Source organism: Dermochelys coriacea, chromosome 1 (genome assembly GCF_009764565.3).
Source record: "Dermochelys coriacea isolate rDerCor1 chromosome 1, rDerCor1.pri.v4, whole genome shotgun sequence".
Taxonomy (NCBI): domain Eukaryota; kingdom Metazoa; phylum Chordata; order Testudines; family Dermochelyidae; genus Dermochelys; species Dermochelys coriacea.
Genome location: NC_050068.2, coordinates 327,473,126 through 327,492,031, shown reverse-complemented (window position 1 = coordinate 327,492,031; position 18,906 = coordinate 327,473,126). Strand labels below are relative to the sequence as shown.

General features: G+C 39.5%; 1 protein-coding gene across 3 annotated transcripts in view; it reads left to right on the top strand.

The window, feature by feature from the left end:
* KMT2E (lysine methyltransferase 2E (inactive)) overlaps positions 1-18,906 on the top strand; it is a 114,964-nt gene that overhangs the window by 22,979 nt on the left and 73,079 nt on the right. For all 3 annotated transcript variants that reach the window (XM_038401030.2, XM_038401020.2, XM_043497241.1), the window contains 3 exons: positions 10,296-10,410; positions 11,669-11,898; positions 16,575-16,655. In XM_038401030.2, the coding sequence (XP_038256958.1) occupies positions 10,296-10,410; positions 11,669-11,898; positions 16,575-16,655 (426 nt within the window). The remainder of the gene's footprint in view (positions 1-10,295; positions 10,411-11,668; positions 11,899-16,574; positions 16,656-18,906) is intronic.

The following is an 18,906-nucleotide window of genomic DNA, read 5'->3' as shown; positions in this document are numbered from 1 at the left end:
GTGGTGTGCTGACTATGGTTGCCACTCTCCACACCAAAGGTAACTGCATATCCATGATGTTTGTGGATTCTTTTGGGATGAAATACAGTACAAAATATTTTTCACGGAGTACAAGTGACTGACTTTTTATTTTTTCATTTACACAAAGTAGTAGTATCAGCACTATCGAAATGATCTCAGCATGTCTAAGCATTCGTTAATTTTTGTTTCCTCTTTTTTTTCTTTGTATTAGCAGAGTATGTAGCAATGCAACAGGTTTTGATTTTGGTTTTAGCAGGGGATGAGGGAAGTAACCCAAAAAAATAAAATCTTGCCTTTTTAGAGAGAGAGGGGGTCTCTGTAATGCACAGTATAATATATGTGCTTATAAATCTTAGCGATGATTATTTTTAAAAAAAAGTTAATGGGAGATGCTAGTTACTCAGCATTTTTGACTATCAGACTGTTTTATTTCAGAGCCAAACTTTAGTCACCTATTTTTGAAAAATATTAGGTCATATGTAAATTGTTTTTAAAATCCATAGGAAAGTCAAATTTTGGACCTATAACTTGTTGTTTCTTTCTAGTCTTTTGAAAGAACTTGCATTTTGAAACTTGCCAATAGACTGACAGTCACAATGAATATAGATTAAATGTTCTTAATCTCTTTCCTTAGGAGTCTTGCCCCCACCCTCCTACACATACAGTTTTAATTTTGTCCTGTTGAAACGATACAGCTTTCATGATTTTGGACAGTTTAAGAACATATTTGCATGGTTTAGGTGTTGGAAAAATAGACAGTTTGTTTTTCATATTTTCTTTCATGCTTCAGGTCTCCTTAAGACCTTCTGAAGTAATAAGATATTAAGTAAAGGCAGTGGGGTTAGGTTTCATCAAGATAGATGAATTGGCCATTGTAAACTTGAAAAATGGCTTGCATGCAGCCTTTAACATTAAAGCCTGTTGAGTCAGGGTGGGGAATTTTCCCTAAAACATGAGCATTGGTCTTAATTTCTATGAAGAGTGCAATGAGTTTTCTAGTTTTCACCTGGAAAGCTTTTAAAGACTGGGCCTAAGAAGACATCTATTAGTGTGTCTTTCTTGAAGGGTATCTCCTTATGTTGCATAATCTATCCTTTTATACTTAAGACCATGTGAAGAGAATAAGTGGCAAGAGATGCACAAGCTTATGCAGTCAGTGTTGTAGGCTGGTTGACATGCCACTGTTTATGTCAGGAAAACCAAGGATTCTACACTGATGTTTTAGTGACAATAGAGAATCCAAGACTTGCTTCAGCTAAAGTTCAAAACATAGAGGCTTCCAACAGCCAAAGCCCAGAAAAGGAGTGCTAGGTTTTCCTGGTTTTGAAAAAGTAAAGAGCCAAATAAAACAGCTGGGTGTATGTGTTTTTTGTTTGTTTGTTTTTGTTTGTTTGTTTTTTGTGTTTGTGCTCTGCACACTCTAGGGACATTAGGTGTCTCTTATTAGTTAGAATGATGAGACCGCATGTGTTCATTGGTGGTAATATTGATGAACTTAACTGCTATCATGGCTGCAAAGGCTTCTGGGGGTCAGGGGCAAGATTTTAAACTCTGAGTTGCTGGGTGCTTTGTGGGGCATCTGGAATAACTTAAAATTTGCTGTTCTTGAATTTGAACTTCAAAACTCCATTTAGTTTGTGGATTTGTCTAGGATCATGCACAAAAATGTTCTATTTTTAAAATAAATGCAGGAACAGTCCTTCCCATCACCGAAGAGGACTGCTTAGAAGCATGAGGCAGGTAACATCTTCTAGTGGATTTCCATTCTAAAAGAGCAGTACATATGCCCCTTATTGAAGGAGGCAAATGTAAAAAGATTAGCTCTTACTTGCAATTGCTGAGCTCTTAAATAGGGTTCATCAGATGGAAAATGAGTAGCCAAGAGAGAAGAAGCTATGGAATTTATAGAAATAGCAAACAGTTTTATTTAGTTTTCCTTGATCATAACTAATTTGTATTACGTCAACTTAAAATCAAGGGGGGAAAACAGAATACATGATAGATGGTACACAAGAACGGGTTTAACTATTGACTATTCTAGTATTGTAATAAGGACCACTGGGAAATGTTAGATTGACATAACCACCTTCTGTTTTTCAAACACAGCTTTTTTCTAGAGACTGACGTTTTGGACATTGATTGAATCAATAACAATGATGGATCCTTATTGAATATATCTTGGGCTTATTCCTAAGTGAAAGGAGGCAAACCAGTTCCCTGTAACTTGAAGGCCCGTTTCTGCTTCCTAAAATGCCGAAGTATGGGGGAAATTGGGAGGGGGGTAGCAAACTTAACTGTGTAGGAGAATAATCTTCATTGAAAAAGGAGACCTGGAAATTTAATCATCCTTTCTTCTACCCTTCCAAATAGAGGGCTGAGGCCTGTAAAGAGAACACTATTGTAGTTAGTTACTAGAACAGTATACATAAATTTGAATCTAATTATTATACTATTCACTTTGAACCTATTAAATATTAAATGGTACAATTTTGGGGGGGGAAATCACAGTTGATGGTGAAATAAACTGCATGTCTTCCTGTACTCAGAATTAGTTAGGAACTATAAAGGTACTGCCTCGTTAGGCCATACTAATAGAGGATCTATATAACAGAAGGCATTATCTGTGCTATGGGTATGTACCTGAGTTCCTCTGGTGCCTCTACAAAATCTGACACACAAAATTGTGCAAATACAAGACAACATGCTTTAATAGCGAGAGTACAATAGATATTGTACAGCATATAAAAGCAGTTTTCAGTTTGATGTGAAGAACTCTAGATGGACTGAAAGTGAATATTCAGGAGAAGAGAATTTTTAAAGTGTGTGCCTTTAGTGGAAAAGAATCTGGGATAGTAAGACTGTAGCCTAATTTTTCTTGCTGTGAAGGGACAGAGAGCAATAGACATTGCCTTGAATAGAGTGGCCTTATTAAGGGCCTGAAATGCTCTTGCTGACTTACAGGAAGTCAATGTAGTTCCAGGCATCAATGTTGAGTATTCATGGTCAAGTACCTGGGAAGTCATGCTGCCATGTTCCACGGTCTGTAGATGGCTTTCAGAGTTAACCCCAAATAAAGGGCTTTAATATAGTTTAGTCTAATGATCACAATACATGGGTCACTGTAGCAAGTTCTACATCTAGAAGAAAAGGTTTATGATGTTTTATATTACTTTTTAAAAAAAATGTTAAACTCCTTCGTAACTGCTGTGGAAATCTGGTCTTCCAGGTGCAGGTCATGATAAAAAGTAGTAGACCTACCTTTCAAACCATGTCAGAAATCAGAAAACAATTGCCAAAGATCAGGCAATGTTCTCTACCTAGTTTTGCCCATGAAATACCAGCTGTCTTGTATTCTTTAAAGTATTACAATACATTTTGTGTGAAACACAATACATTGTTCTACATCATATTTTCTTATCTGGGTTGAATTTTAGCCAACCAATGTTCATATGAATTGTAGTGCAAAAACCTGTCAGATTGTTGTACATAGTATAATAACTTGTTTTTTCAGAAAATTTGCAAAGCTGCTGAGGTACACTAGGAACAAGTGGTTTTCAAATAATCCCCCCCCTCCCCTTTTTGTCTTTTTAATAAGTAAATGCTGCTTTTGAGTTTATAAGACTACGGTAAGTTACCTTAAAAACGTTAGGCTGGGACTTTCAAAGGAGCCTAAAAGAGTTGAGATCCTAATTACGCTAGGCTCCTTTGAAAATCTGTCTTAATGAGTGTCAGAGTTTTTTTTGACATCCACAATTTAAAAAAACGTTTTGCGCTCCCAGCTTTCATATAAACTTTATTTTTGGTGTTAAGGGTAAGAACCACTCAGATTAACTTTTTATAATGAATAATCAAAATAATCATGGAAAGAAATGGTCCACTTAACCCCCCTTTTCAGACCCCTTAGCAGAAAATAATCGTCTTTAGCTAAAACTTTTTAACCACGATTCAGAGTGTAGATAACTTGAGCCATATAAGCCTATAAAACAGAGTTTATGGAAATCTTAACTGATAACTTTAACAGCCTTGTGGTATGTTGTTTTTTTTCTTCTTCAGCATTATTTATTTAAATTCACTAGGGTCATCTGCTGATAGAATGGGGTAGTTTAAGGCTGTATAGTAATTGAGTGTTAATTCTCAAGTGATCTAGTTCTAGATATGCAAGTTGTCTGACCCAAAACCAGAACTGAGACTCTTAAATGTGGCTTAAATTTTTTTTAGTGTAGCTGAGAAAATCTAGTACTGTTTTCTAATAGTAGAAAAACTTTTAACCCACTGGAAAATTGGGATTTGGGGACAATGTTTTCTAGCCTGAACGCTTCTGAATGTTTAACAGTTTCTAATCACTTAACAGTCTGTTAACTGATAGACCACTTACATATACATGACCTCACCCAAGGGGTTTTCTATACATCATTGAGATGAATAATTTGGTCAGAATCCCACTCAAATAATTAAAAACCTGTGATTTAGGGCATAATAGTGAGTGCTAATTTGTTGGGATTTTTCTGGTTGGTTGGTTGATTTGTTTTGTTAAAGTCTGTGTAGGCTGCTGGCCTGTTTCCACATCCCAGGAAGGTCCCTGTCTTTTCAAGACCTTCCTTCAGGGTACAGTTTATTCAGCAAATACAATAAATCAATTCAAGATAGGGTTTCACGCACAAACCCAACCTTCTGCAAGCCCTTTTCCTTGCGTCAGGAGACCATTTGCTTTACCTAGCTCTCTTTCTAGCTGAGCTACTTGGTGGCTTTTATAATCACTTGACCATCTCAGTTAGGAGGTTGCTTATGAGAAACAGGTGAGGCTGAGCCAAACTCTCCTTAAAGGGCCAACCACCCTGTGACATTGTGTCTCATGCTGTGTGTGTGTATAGACAAACTTCATTACAACAAAAAGAAAAGGAGTACTTGTGGCACCTTAGATACTAACAAATTTATTTGAGCATAAGCTTTCATGAGCTACAGCTCACTTCATCGGATGCATTCAGTGGAAAATACAGATGGGAGATTGATATACATAGAGAACATGTTACAGTGTGTATGGTAACACCCACTGTTTCGAGAGTGATCACTTAAGATGAGCTATTACCAGCAGGAGGGGGGGGGGCGGACCTTTTGTAGTGATAATCAAGGTGGGCCATTTCCAGCAGTTGACAAGAAAGTCTGAGGAATGGGTGGGGGGGGGGGGAATCATTTTACTTTGTGTAATGACCCATACCACTCCAAATCTCTATTCAAGCCTAAGTTAATTGTATCCAGTTTGTAAATTAATTCCAATTCAGCAGTCTCTCATTGGAGTCTGTTTTTGAAGGTTTTTTTTGTTGAAGAATTGCAACTTTTAGGTCTGTAATCAAGTGACCAGAGAGATTGAAGTGTTCTCCATGGTTTTTGAATGTTATAATTCTTGATGTCTGATTTATGTCCATTTATTCTTTTACGTAGAGACTGTCCAGTTTGGCCACTGCTGAATTGGAATTAATTTGCAAACTGTCATAGAATATCAGGGTTGGAAGGGACCTCAGGAAGTTATCTAGTCCAATCCCCTGCTCAAAGCAGGACCAATCCCCAATTTTTGCCTCAGACACCTAAGTGGCCCCCCTTAAGGATTGAACTCACAACCCTGGGTTTAGCAGGCCAGTGCTTAAACCACTGAACTATTCCAACTGGATACAATTAACTTAGGCTTGAATAGAGACTTGGAGTGGTATGGGTCATTACAAAGTAAATGTAAAACTATTTCCCCATGTTTATTCCCCCCCCCCACCCCCGTTGCTCAGACGTTCTTGTCAACTGCTGGAAACGGCCCACCTTGATTATCACTACAAAAGGTCCCTGTCGTCTCTTCCCCCCGCCCCCCGCTGGTAATAGCTCACCTTACCTGATCATTCTCGTTACAGTGCGTATGGTAACACCTATTGTTTCATGTTCTCTGTGTATATAAACCTCCCCACTGCATTTTCCACTGAATGCATCCGATGAAGTGAGTTGTAGCTCACAAAAGCTTATGCTCTAATAAATTTTAGTCTCTAAGGTGCCACAAGTACTCCTTTTCTTTTTGCGAATACAGACTAACTCGGCTGCTACTCTGAAACACTTCTTTGATGTGATTCTTGACTTTGTACATTGCATCCACTCCCTACTACTGTATCACCCTCTCTTGTTCTGTCCCATGTGAAACTTAGTCCCTTATCCTCTAGTCACTTACTTACATGCTGCACTTTAAACGTGAATTATCCAACCTAAATCCATAGGAATAGTCACAGCCTGAACCTGGGTTACTAATATTAAAATGGGTAACAATAACCCTTGGATTTCTTTGTTTTCTTTGGTTTTTAACTTCCATGTTTTTCTTTTGGTAGTTGTTGCTTTCTACTGTTTTATGTGATTATATGGATGCTTGTTATCAGGACAGTCACATAATGGAAGCCAAGTCCACCAATTATCCCCAAAGAACTACAATAAGTAGCCAACACTTACAGAAAGTGGGATTTATTGTCTGAATTTAAAGAGCACTTCAAATCCCTTGCGAAGCCCAGTTACTCTTTGGACTCCAATTTGATTGTGTGGAATGCATAGACTGCCACCTTCAGGGTATATATTTTGGTGATTAGGCTCTTAAGGTCTTTTGATTAAGTATATACTACTATCAGCATCTTTCATTGAATTATCTCACATTTAAGAACTTGACATTTTTACAGCTCACAATAATGGTATCTAACAAAGAAAAGTTTCTGTAATAAACTTTAGCATTACTGAAATGTAGACTGCATATTAAATTTTTTTTTTCCAGGGAGGTACTTAGATTGCCTGTTAGACCAAATAGTTCTCCAGTTACTAGGGAAAACAAATAAAATCCAAATAATCCCTGGGAAAAATGCACTATTTAGTGGAAAACAGGATAAACATGCTACCTCTTTTCACTTTCAAAAAGTATTAAAAATATTCTTCTGGGAAACCTTAAAGGATGGACAGCAGTCTCTTGAATTGGGAGAGAAGGATATGAAAGTGACTAGAAATTCTGGAAACTTAGCTGGGCTGTACTGGGCAAATATCCACTCCTTGTGCATCAGAGCTTTGAGTATCCAGATCTTCAGGATTAGTAGTATTTCCATTGCAGTAGGACCCCAACCAGAAAACATTGTACCTTCAACATCTCATTATGAGGATAGTGGAGAATCTGACATACCTTCTCAAATTTGTTTTCTTTCCAGAACCTGGGTTCATAAACCTAGGGAGGATGGGAGATTACAGTTCCCCAGATGGGGGAGGAATGCCTCCAAATGCTTCTGTTACATTGTATGGAAAACCACCGTTGCCCCCTCTGGTTTCTTTACTGAACAACCTTTTTCATCATTCCCTTCCCAAAATGAAAAGGCAGTCAGTGACTAGAAAGGTTTCAGAGTAGCAGCCCTGTTAGTCTGTATCCGCAAAAAGAAAAGGAGTACTTGTGGCACCTTAGATACCAACACATTTATTTGAGCATAATCATAGAATCTCAGGGTTGAAAGGGACCTCAGGAGGTCATCTAGTCCAACCCCCTGCTCAAAGCAGGATCAATCCCCAATTTTTCCCCCCGATCCCTAAATTGCCCCCTCAAGGATTGAACTCACATCCCTGGGTTTAGCAGGCCAAAGCTTTGTGAGCTACAGCTCACTTCATTGGATGTGTGCAGTGAAAAGTACAGTGAGGAGATTTTCCTCTGCATGCATCCAATGAAGTGAGCTGCAGCTCACGAAAGCTTGTGCTCAAATAAATTTGTTAGTATCTAAGGTGCCACAAGTACTCCTTTTTCTTTTTAGTGACTAGAAAGTTATTGTAATAGAAGGTATATCAGAGAGTAAATATTTTCCACTTAGGAAATGTTTGTATTCTTCCTTAACACATTTTTTTCAATTCTCAGCAGTATCTAGTAGCAAGAGTCCATTATTCTGTGAAAAATATTCAGTTCAATTGTCATTACTTTTAAAAGAAAATTTTGGTGTAGTTGAGATACAGTATTCATATGTTTTAAAGATAGATGTGGAAGTTCTGAAAGAAGCTTGATCTAAGTATTTTCAAATATTTACATGGTTCCTGTGTGATTGATTGATTTTTTGATTGTGTACTGTTGATGGTAGACTTGGTTCTGCGGAATACACAAAGCAATAGACAGTCCTGCACTGAAGAATTTACAGTCTATGAAAGCTCTACAATATTCTGATCTCCCTTTATCCTAAAGTCCCCTTCTAATTTTTTGTGGCTATACAAACTTTACTGTTTTTTTGTTTTTGTTTTTGTTTTGTTTTTCTTTTCTCTGTTCCTGTGTGGAAAACCTGCTTGGATAAAGGGAAAGCGACTAACCAAGTAACTATACATAAGGTGAAAAGTTCTCTCAAATTCATGATGTAAACAAATGAATATAGTCATAGGTAGTCAGGTCAGAAGGGACTACGATGATCATCTAGCCTGACCTGTATAACACAGGCCATGGAACGTCCCCAAAATTATTCCTAGAGCATATCTTTTAGAAAAAACATAAAGATGAGAGAAAATGACTGTTTTATTACAAAAATAATTAAAATAAATAATAAAATAAAATAATTCAGATGTGTGACTTAAGTAGTCAGTGTTCCTCTAACAAAACTAACTTTGTAGAACTCTTCTTTTCATGGCATAGAGCAAAAAAAAGTGTGTGTACGTACACTATATTATTTTCTGTTGTTAATTTGTAATTACAAATTAAATCAGAGGAAAAAATATGCACAATATGAATTGGGTTATTACACATATTGAATCTATTTCCCTAAGTTAAGTATCCTCACACCTTCTTGTCAACTGTCTAAATGGGCCATCATAATTTTCACTACAAAAGTTTTTAGCTCATCTTAACTAATTAGCCTCTCACAGTTTGTATGGTAACTTCCAACTTATCTGTATGAAAATAAATATATATATATATAAAATCTTACTATATGTTTCATTCTGTGCATCCGATGAAGTGGGCTGTAGCCCGCAAAAGCTTATGCTCTAATAAATTTGTTAGTCTCTAAGGTGCCACAAGTACTCCTGTTCTTTTCACAATATGAATGTTTATTTAAAAACAACACAAAACACATAACCCTCCAAACTAGCTTTAAGTGCCCTGAATCCATGTTTTGTTAAATAATTTTTTAAACATACACCTCACTAAACTCCTTTTGGATGATCAGTATATTAGAGTTCATTGAATTTTCATTTTAATTGTTGGGAATAAGAAAAACTTTTGTGAACTTCTTAGAGAATAATAGCAGACTAAGATTGCTTTTTGTTAGTTATGAGTCGGCATCTTGCCCTGGCTGGCCCCTGGCGGTGATTTGCTGTCATGTAGAGATTTCATTTGTGAGCTCCATGTTCCTTTGAAATTTTGCCCCAGTGGTATGGGGCCCCTAGATGAAATGATGAATAAGTAATAAGTTACTGCCAATACGTAATAAGGTCAGAATTAATGTGTTGGGCAATTCCAGAAGTAGGGCCAAAAAATCTAACTCTCATACTTGTGTGTCTATAAATATTCTAAAACTTCTAGGAAAAAGCAATCAAATATCCTGTTTTTCTTTTCACACTTTCCCTCTTTCTACATTCTTTTCTCGTTTTTTGCAATTTTTTCTTCAGTAATATCACCTTTTAATTTTTCTTCCAATTTTGTTTTGAATATCAAGCTCCTTATTTTTTAATTCACTCTGTGCGTGTTCTTTCCTTCCCTTCCCAATGAAAAACTGTCGTGGAACCTGATTGGCACCACAGATCTCTGTAGGAGGTTATTGGCATTGCACTGATGTTCTCACTAGATGTCATTGTGGAACTTCATTAAGTTGCGGGTAGTGATACGAACATATTGATAGACTTCTGTAGTTTCATATGTATTGTCCCTTGTTGCTTCTGTCATTATTAATGATGCTAATGTGCCTCTTCTTGCTGTCACTTTATACAATTATGTGGTATTGTACAGCCTTTTCTAATGATAAACCAAGTTTTATGCTCAGGGTGTCTGAACTGCTGCAGAATTTACTTGCAGCTAATGCCTATAACAAGATCTCATATGTCAAAGATCCATTTGAGCTATATATCTGATGTTCTAGAAACTTCTTTCTTGGTAATACATATTTTATGCTTCCTTTGGGGCCACTTCTTATGAAAATGGGTCTTTTTACTTTCTAATAGGAACAAAATGTAAATACTTATTTATAAAATGAAAAAATACAAGTAAAAGCAAATACATATGAAATATTGTATGTAATGGTGTACATCTTGCTTTTCAGACCAGAATCTGTAGAAGCTAGCCCTGTGGTAGTTGAAAAATCAAACAGTTATCCACACCAGTTATATACCAGCAGTTCTCATCACTCTCACAGTTACATTGGTTTGCCTTATGCGGTAAGTTTAAAAACTTAGATTATTTCTGTGAGGTTCCAACTTTTTTAATCAAATAGAGGCATATTTAAAGTTCCTTATTGTGTGTGGACAGGGGAAGAAGGGGGTTACTTAAAAGCCGGATATACAAAAAGACAAGCATACTTTTTAGAGTTCTGTTTAATGCTCTTTTACTGTTTGTAATGCTCGGAATCTTAAACTTTCCATTCCAGTTTTGTTCTTTTCTATTGAATAAACATTGCTTTGCTCAATTGAGCTTCTGAGTGGATGTATATAGAACAGGGATGGGCAAACTTTTTGGCCTGAGGAGCACATTGGAGTTGCAAAACTGTATGGAGGGCCAGATAGGGAAGGTTTGCCTCCCGAAACAGCCTGGCCCCTGCCCCCTTCCGCTTCTAACCCCCGCCCGCTCCTTATCCCCTGACTGCCCCAACCCCTATCCACACCCCTGCCTCCTGACAGGGCTCTCCCTCCCCCCGGGACTCCCACGCCTATCCAACCACCCCTTGTCCCCTGACCGCTCCTCCCCAGAACCTCTGCCCCTTCCAACTGCTTCCTGCCCCCTTACCAAGCTGCTCAGAGCAGCAGGAGCTCGCCGCCTGGCCGGAGCCAGCCACGCTGCCGTGCTGCCCGGCAGGAGTGGCGGGCCAGAGCGCGCTAATAGCGCGGCAAGCTGAGGCTGTCGGGGAGTGGGGACAGCAGGGGAGGGACTGTGGGCTGGCTAGCCTCCCCGGCTGGGAGCTCAGGAGTTGGGTATGATGGTCTTGCAGGCCGGATGTGGCCCGTAGGCTGTAGTTTGACCACCTCCGATATAGAGCCTATATCGGCAATGTTCAATACTGCTGCTGATTCAGTAGTAGTGAAATCTAGCCTTTGCAACTAGTGCTTCTGTAGTGATTTGATATTGGTACATAAACAGACACTTATTTTTCAAGCTGCTTTATCTCCCTTTTCTTGTTTGTGTAAAGTTAAATGTGGATTTAGATATCTAGGCACCTGCATAACTGGTCTTAGTTTAAAAAGCTTGATGGGAGCTGCTGGAATCACAACATTTTTGAAGTGTGTAGGGCATTATGTAGGTGTTTAAACGTGAATTTAGGAGCATAACTTTGGGCTTCTGTTTTTGAATGTTTTCATTCTGGCTATGAATTTAGAAACCTGACTTCCAAACAAAAGTGGGTGTAGTAACCCTTCTGAGGAGTTTGAAATTAATATTGGTTACATGTCAAGATAACTGTGGGTTTTTCAAAAAATCATCCAGGACCATAATTATGGTGCTCGTCCTCCTCCAACGCCTCCAGCATCTCCTCCTCCATCAGTTCTTATCAGCAAGAATGAAGTAGGCATATTTACCACTCCCAATTTTGATGAAACTTCCAGTGCTACTACCATCAGCACATCAGAAGATGGAAGCTATGGAACTGATATTACCAGGTGCATTTGTGGTTTTACCCATGATGATGGATACATGATCTGTTGTGATAAATGCAGGTAAAATATTTTATGTGAATTAAAATGTTAATATATATGTACGTGTTTTAATCAAACTGTAGTAGTAAGCAGTTTTTGAAATGACTAATTACTTCAGATTACATTCAGTTTTAGGGTAGGGGAACCGCCATCAAAACAGAGTCTCTTTCAAGTCCATTATAGGCCATATAACTGTCTTAACTGGCAAAATAGAAGTTCAAGGAAGGAAAGAGTTTCACACTTCGTTCCAATCTGCTATTTTGTGTCTGGCTGCTCCATTGTAAATATTTAAGAGTCTACTCTTCTGTCAGTAGTGGGACTTTTTGCAGGCCATTCACATTACTCATTAAATTCAGTCTAGTCCAGCGTTTCTCAAATGTCTACTGTGGCTGCATGCAGCCACGAGGGGCTTTTCATGCATCCACAGCCTCCTGGGCAGTGATGGGGGCAAGGAGAGGTAGGGGTGGGGAAACAAACATACAAATACCACTTTTCACAGAAATGGACTTACTAGCTTATAAATTTAAAAAAAAAAGGGGGGGGTAACCCAAAAAACAAAAGAAACAACAATAGAAGACAAGAATCTGCAAAGCACATTATTTGTTCAGATTCTGTTTAGGTCCAGTAAAGAATAGAGACATCTGGATATTTTATTATTGAGTCTGCAATAAAAATCTACTTAAATTATGATTTGGACATGTATATTATGTGTATATTTGTTTTTCCTAAAATCAATGAAGTAGTTAGGAAAAATTGTCAGAGCAGCCATCAGCAAGAGTTGGTGGCCGCACTCTGAGACCACCAAAATATTTCTTGAGACCCCTCGTCTAGTCCTTTTTTTGGAAGGCATACTTTCATGTTCTGGGTAATGCTTTTATAATATCTCATGCAAAATATTAGCACACTAGTTTTAGTGTACAGTATTTAGGTTAATAAAATTAAACATTTCTGTTAACGGTGAATATTGCATGTAACACTTGACAAGGGAATGTTTTAAGAACAATTTAAAAAAACATGTTGTGTTATAAGGACATTGCTATCAAGCCCTGCTGAGATGGACTAATGAATTTACTGAAAACTGTTCTCTGCTGCAACATTCACTTAGTTTCAGTACAATGTCTTACCCTCTGGCGGTTCTAATAACACTTATGCTGTTTATATTTTTAAAGTGCTGAAGGAGGAGCATTTTGTAGGGGAGAAATGTGGCTGAGGGAGCAGTGCGAATGAAGAAACAGCTATTGGGATGGAAATGCAGAGGGATCAGATCAGCGGAATGTAAAATAAGTAGTCGGGTAGTGGGAGTGAGGTAGGGTGATAGTTCAGAGAAAGCAATTTGTGTTTTAGGGATAGCACAAGCCATATAGAAAATGACTTTGGAAATGTGCCTCCTCTTTGAGTAGATGCAGCCGTGTATTCCACTTGTGTGCATGCTCAGCGCAATGGAGCTGGAGAACTTTGCCTAGCAGTACCTATAGAGGGGCAGCACTAGCGCATTGTGGCCATACCTGCTCCCCTGGATATATGAGGCATCGTTGCCCAGGTCCTCTCTGTTCCTTCTTACCACCTGTGGCTGAAGTCAGAGCTCTGTGTGGTTTTTCATCTCAGTCCCTCTGTTTATTGACTTTTCTAGTTGAATATAGTTAATTAGTACCCTTAGTATAGTCTTAGTTAGATTTAGTGTGTGTGTGTTGTAATTTAAATATTTCCCTGGTGATATCCTTACCAGGGTTTAAACATAGTCTGTCATGTGAGGTGATCCCCAGCAGTGATCACAACGTGGTGCTTGCTGTGCCTAAGTGAAGCCTACATCAAGGAGCGATGTTCGATTTGCAGATCATTCAGAGAAAAGACTCAGTGAATGGTCATCATGATGGTGTATCTTAGGAAGAAAAGAATCTATATCTTCCTGTATCTGGATGACTCGTTACTGAGGGGCAAGTACAGAGAGGAAGCTCTTTCTCATATCAACACTATACTGTGCTTGCTCGACTGTTTGGTTCTTATCCTAAACACTGGGAAGTCAGCTTTGGTTCCCACTCAGAAAATCGAGTTCATTGGGCCCTAATAGACTTAAAAAATTCAAGAGCTTTTCTGCTGACTGACTGTGTTCAGGTGATTTGCCACATTTTGCCTCAGACTGCAGTCTCAGCCTTCCATGACAGTTCGGATGTGCCTGGGGCTCTTGGGCGACATGTCCACTTGCTCACAGGTGGTCCAGTTTGCAAGGTTGCACCTCTGCCCCCTGCAAATGTGGCTCAAGATGGTTTACCATCCAACTCTTCACCCCTTGGACAGATTGGTCTGCCTTCCCAACTGTTCATGGGCTCCCTGCAGTGGTGGACATGGTCTAGAGAACATTTGCCAATGCGTTCCCTTCATCCAGCCTTTGCCAACTAGGTCTGCTGTCACTGATGCCTCCCTAATGGGTTGGGGAGCACACCTGGGGTCACTGAAAGTTAAGTCTGTGGTCAGAGCAGAAGTCCTCACTGCACATCAACATGGTGGAGCTTCGGGTCATCTACAATTCATGCAGTGCTTTTCTGGACTGTTTCAGGGTCTCAGTGGTTCACATACTTTCTGATAATATCACTGCAATGTATTATGTAAACAAGCCGGGGGGGAGCACGCTCCAGGATGCTCTGCCAAGAGGCATTCAAGTTGTGGCAGTTTTTTGCATTGAGGAGAGCATTACGCTGATAGCCAACTGCTTGCCTGGATTCCAGAGTCATCTCACAGAACGTCTCAGCAGGAATTTCTTCCTGAGTCACAAGTGGTCTGAAGACAAGTGTCTTCTGAGTCATCTTTGCAAATTGGGGCATTCTGATGATCATTTTATTTGCTATGAGGGACAACAGGAAATGTCACCTGTTCTGCTCTCGGGGGGGCCTTAGACTGGGCTCCTGTCCAACCCTTTCTGTCTCAGCAGGCACTTGGCTCTCTTGTACTCTTTTTCCCAATCCCAATCATCCCACTGGTCAGTCTCAAGATGTAGGCAGATCAGGCCAAACTCATTCTCATTTCCCCAATGTGTCTGGGGCAGTGCTGGTTCTGACTTTTTTGCTGCCAGTTCAACCTCCTGTGTCCTTTACTCTCCATCCCAAACTACTCACGCAGAATCACAGTCACACATTGCATCCCGTTCTCAGCTCTCTGCATCTCATGGTGTCGCTACTTTATGGCTAAATGAGGAGAAAAGATCAGTGTTCGGTGGGTGTTTAGCAGGTCTTACTCAAAAGTAGAAAGATCTCTATCAGAATGGCCTAGTCAGTGAAATGGAAGCTGTTTTTGGTGTGGTCTTTGGCCCATGGAATTCAACCAACACTGGCTTCTATCCAGGACATCTTGGAGTACCTGCTATGGTTTCAAGTTGTTGGGACTTGTGTTTAACTCATTGAAAGCTAGCAGCGATATTGTTTCATTCCCCTCTTCAGGGAAGATTTGTAGTCTCCAATAACATGGTAGCAAGATTCTTAAAAGGACTACTTTTGTCTCCATTTGGCTTGTTCTTCTGTGCGAAGTTAGTGTGGTACTAATGGCTTTAATAGGACCTACTTTCAAGCTTGTGGCATCTTGTCTGTTTCTGCTTTTGTGGCTGAAAACTGCATTCCTAGTAGCAATAATATCCAGCAGAAGATTGTGAGAGTTGCAGGCTCTAATGGCAGGGCCTCCTTATCCACAGTTCTTTAAGGGCAAAATGACTTTAGACAAAAATTTTGGAAGTGGTTGTGAAGTGGTTTCTCAGTTTCATTTTAACCAAGTGGTGTATTTACCCATATTCTCTCATAAGTGACATTCATCTCCGGAGCAACAGCATCTCCATACACTAGATGATAGGCGATGTCTGGCCTTCTGTCTGGACAGGACTAAACCATTTTGTGCTTTGCCTTGCCTCGCCTCTTTGTATCATATGCAGATTGTATGAAGGATCAAGCGGTCCTTTCACAGACTGTCTCAAAATGAATAACATCCTGTATCAAAATTGTAAATGAAATAGATTCAGCTATGCCTCCTCAGCGGGTGCTACCTCATTCTATGAGAGCTAAAACAACATCAGTAGTGTTCCTCAATGACATCTCAATACTGGACATTTTCAGGGCTGCTAAATGGTCATCCAGCCATACATTTATGAACCATTATTCCTTTACTGCATCTTTCAAGGCGGATGCAAGTTTTAGTAGGGCAGTCCTGAAATCCTCCTTTAGGTAGACTCCGAACCCTGCTTCCCAGGTTGGGTACTGCTTGTGAGTCACCAAATACATGGCTGCATCTGCTCAAAGAAGAAACAGTCACTTCCTATAACTATGGTTCTTTGAGATGTGATGTAGACATGTATTCCATGACTCACTCTCCGTCTGCATTGTAGTTTAGTTTTTGGGCATTTGGTGTGAAGGAACCTGGCAGGAGGGCAATTGAGGCATCACCGCCTCATATAGCCAGGGGAGAGGCTGTGGACATGAGGCATGAGTGTTGACCCTCTGTGGATATAGCTAGGCAAAATTTTCCAGCTCCCATGGGCTGGTTGCGCACACACCTAAGTGGAATACATGTCTGCATCCCATTGTGAAGAATCACAGTTACATTAAATAACCGTTTCTTTTGACCGAACATGTCCAGTGAGCCGTGGTCACTAAAGAAGTGTCAGTCTTAAATGCATTAATTTCAGAAGACTATACATGTGGAATCTTTATTTTTTTCAGTGTTTGGCAGCACATTGACTGCATGGGAATCGACAGGCAGCATATTCCTGATATATATCTGTGTGAACGTTGTCAACCTAGGTGAGTAGCAAATGGCTAATAATGGTGTGTGCATACAATTTTAAACTCTAACTACAATATTTAGAGAGTATAAAATGAATAAAAGTTGCCTTTTAAATATGTTAATTTTATTGAAAGTGAGTCGATCACAAAGTAGCAAGCAGGTTCCTGTGTTACAAAGAAGCATACCAAGCGTGTTAACTATTAAAATTCTCGAAGTATTAAGCAGAAAACTTGAAAGAGAGAATTGCAAGATCATCTGAAAGTAAAACAACTTAGACACCTCATCCACTTATTTCTTTGGTTCAGTCTTCACTACAGAGAATGTAGTAGGAAAATACCTTCTCTTTTCAGGTAATAAAGATCAGACATTGTAAAAACTGAAGTTTTAAGAGGAGATGCTGGAAAAGCAGATAAATCAAGGGGCAACAAATCACTAGGACTAGATGGCATAAATCTAACAATGGGTAACAAATATGGAATTGTATTAGTTAGTTGGAAGATAGCAAAGGTTAGAACTACCATTACTGAGTGTGATCCAGGAGTATAGCAAAAAGAAAAGGAGTACTTGTGGTACCTTAGAGACTAACAAATTTATTTGAGCATAAGCTTTCGTGAGCTACAGCTCACTTCATCGGATGCATTTGGTGGCCACTCTATAAGCCGTATATATAGCTGTAGCTCACGAAAGCTTATGCTCAAATAAATTCGTTAGTCTCAAGGTGCCACAAGTACTCCTTTTCTTTTTGCGAATACAGACTAACACAGCTGCTACTCTGAAAGGAGTATAGCAGGAGCCTACCTGCTACGATTCTGGACCGGTTAGTTGTCGTGGTTCTCCCACCGTGGTTTGGCTGCTAAGGTGATTTAGCCCTTCAGCCAAGTCATGAGAAGTCCACCCTTTCTAGGTATCGAGTGCAAACAACAGAAAGTATCAGAGGGGTAGCTGTGTTAGTCTGGATCCGTAAAAGTGGCAAAGGAGTCCTGTGGCATCTTACAGACTGACAGACGTATTAGAGCATAAGCTTTCGTGGGTGAATACCCACTTCGTTGGATGCATGTAGTGGAAATTTCCACAGGCAGGTATAAATACGCAAGCAAGAATCAGGCTAGGGATAAGGAGGTTAGTTCAATCAGGGAGGATGAGGCCCTCTTCTAGCAGTTGAGCTGTGAACACCAAGGGAGGAGAAACTGCTTTTGTAGTTGGCTAGCCATTCACAGCCTTTGTTTAAACCTGAGCTGATGGTGTCAAATTTGCAAATGAACTGAAGCTCAGCAGTTTCTCTTTGCCCCTCTGCTATGTACATCGGCCAAACTGGACAGTCCCAACATAAAAAGATAAATGGACACAAATCAGATATTAGGAATGGCAATATGCAAAAACCTGTAGGAGAACACTTCAATCTCCCTGGACACACAATAGCAGATTTAAAGATAGCTATCCTGCTTCAAAAAAACTTCAGGACCAGAGCTTCAAAGAAAAACTGCCGAGCTTCAGTTCATTTGAAAATTTGACACCGTCAGCTCAGGATTAAACAAAGGCTGTGAATAGCTAGCCAACTACAAAAGCAGTTTCTCCTCCCCTGGTGTTCACAGCTCAACTGCTAGAAGAGGGCCTCATCCTCCCTGATTGAACTAACCTCCTTATCCCTAGCCTGATTCTTGCTTGCATGTTTATACCTGCCTCTGGAAATTTCAACTACATGCATCCGACGAAGTGGGTATTCACCCACGAAAGCTTATGTTCCAGTACGTCTGTTAGTCTGTAAGGTGCCACAGGACTCTTTGCCAACAACAGAAAGTGACTTTTACCCCCGTCTTAAGCTGAGCAGTATGGCAACTAATCATGGCACAGGTACAGCTGACCAACCTTCTTTAAGGGCCAACTCACCCTGTGACATGGGAATTAAAGAACAATGAGTCCTATTTCAGTCCAAGTATGTTGGTTGAGGGAATAATGAAAGAAATGTACTATGATACGTACAAACCTGCACAACTTTTGTAAAAAGTAAATCATGTCACCCCAAAATGGTGGATAAGAGGAGAAATGATATCTAATTTATTTGGACTTGCAAAAGGTTTTTCAAAGTTCTCACAAAAGGCTTTGAAGGGAGCGGGGGAAGAAATCAGGCTTTTTTTCTTCTTTGCTGTATGAAATAGATCTGAGGTTTTTTCGTTTTTTAAAGGAGGGGACAGGGTTTGTGCCTGTAGATGGGATATGGGTTTTTGTTGTGTTTAATTTTTTTTTTTTTATTACATTGGTAATTCAGTT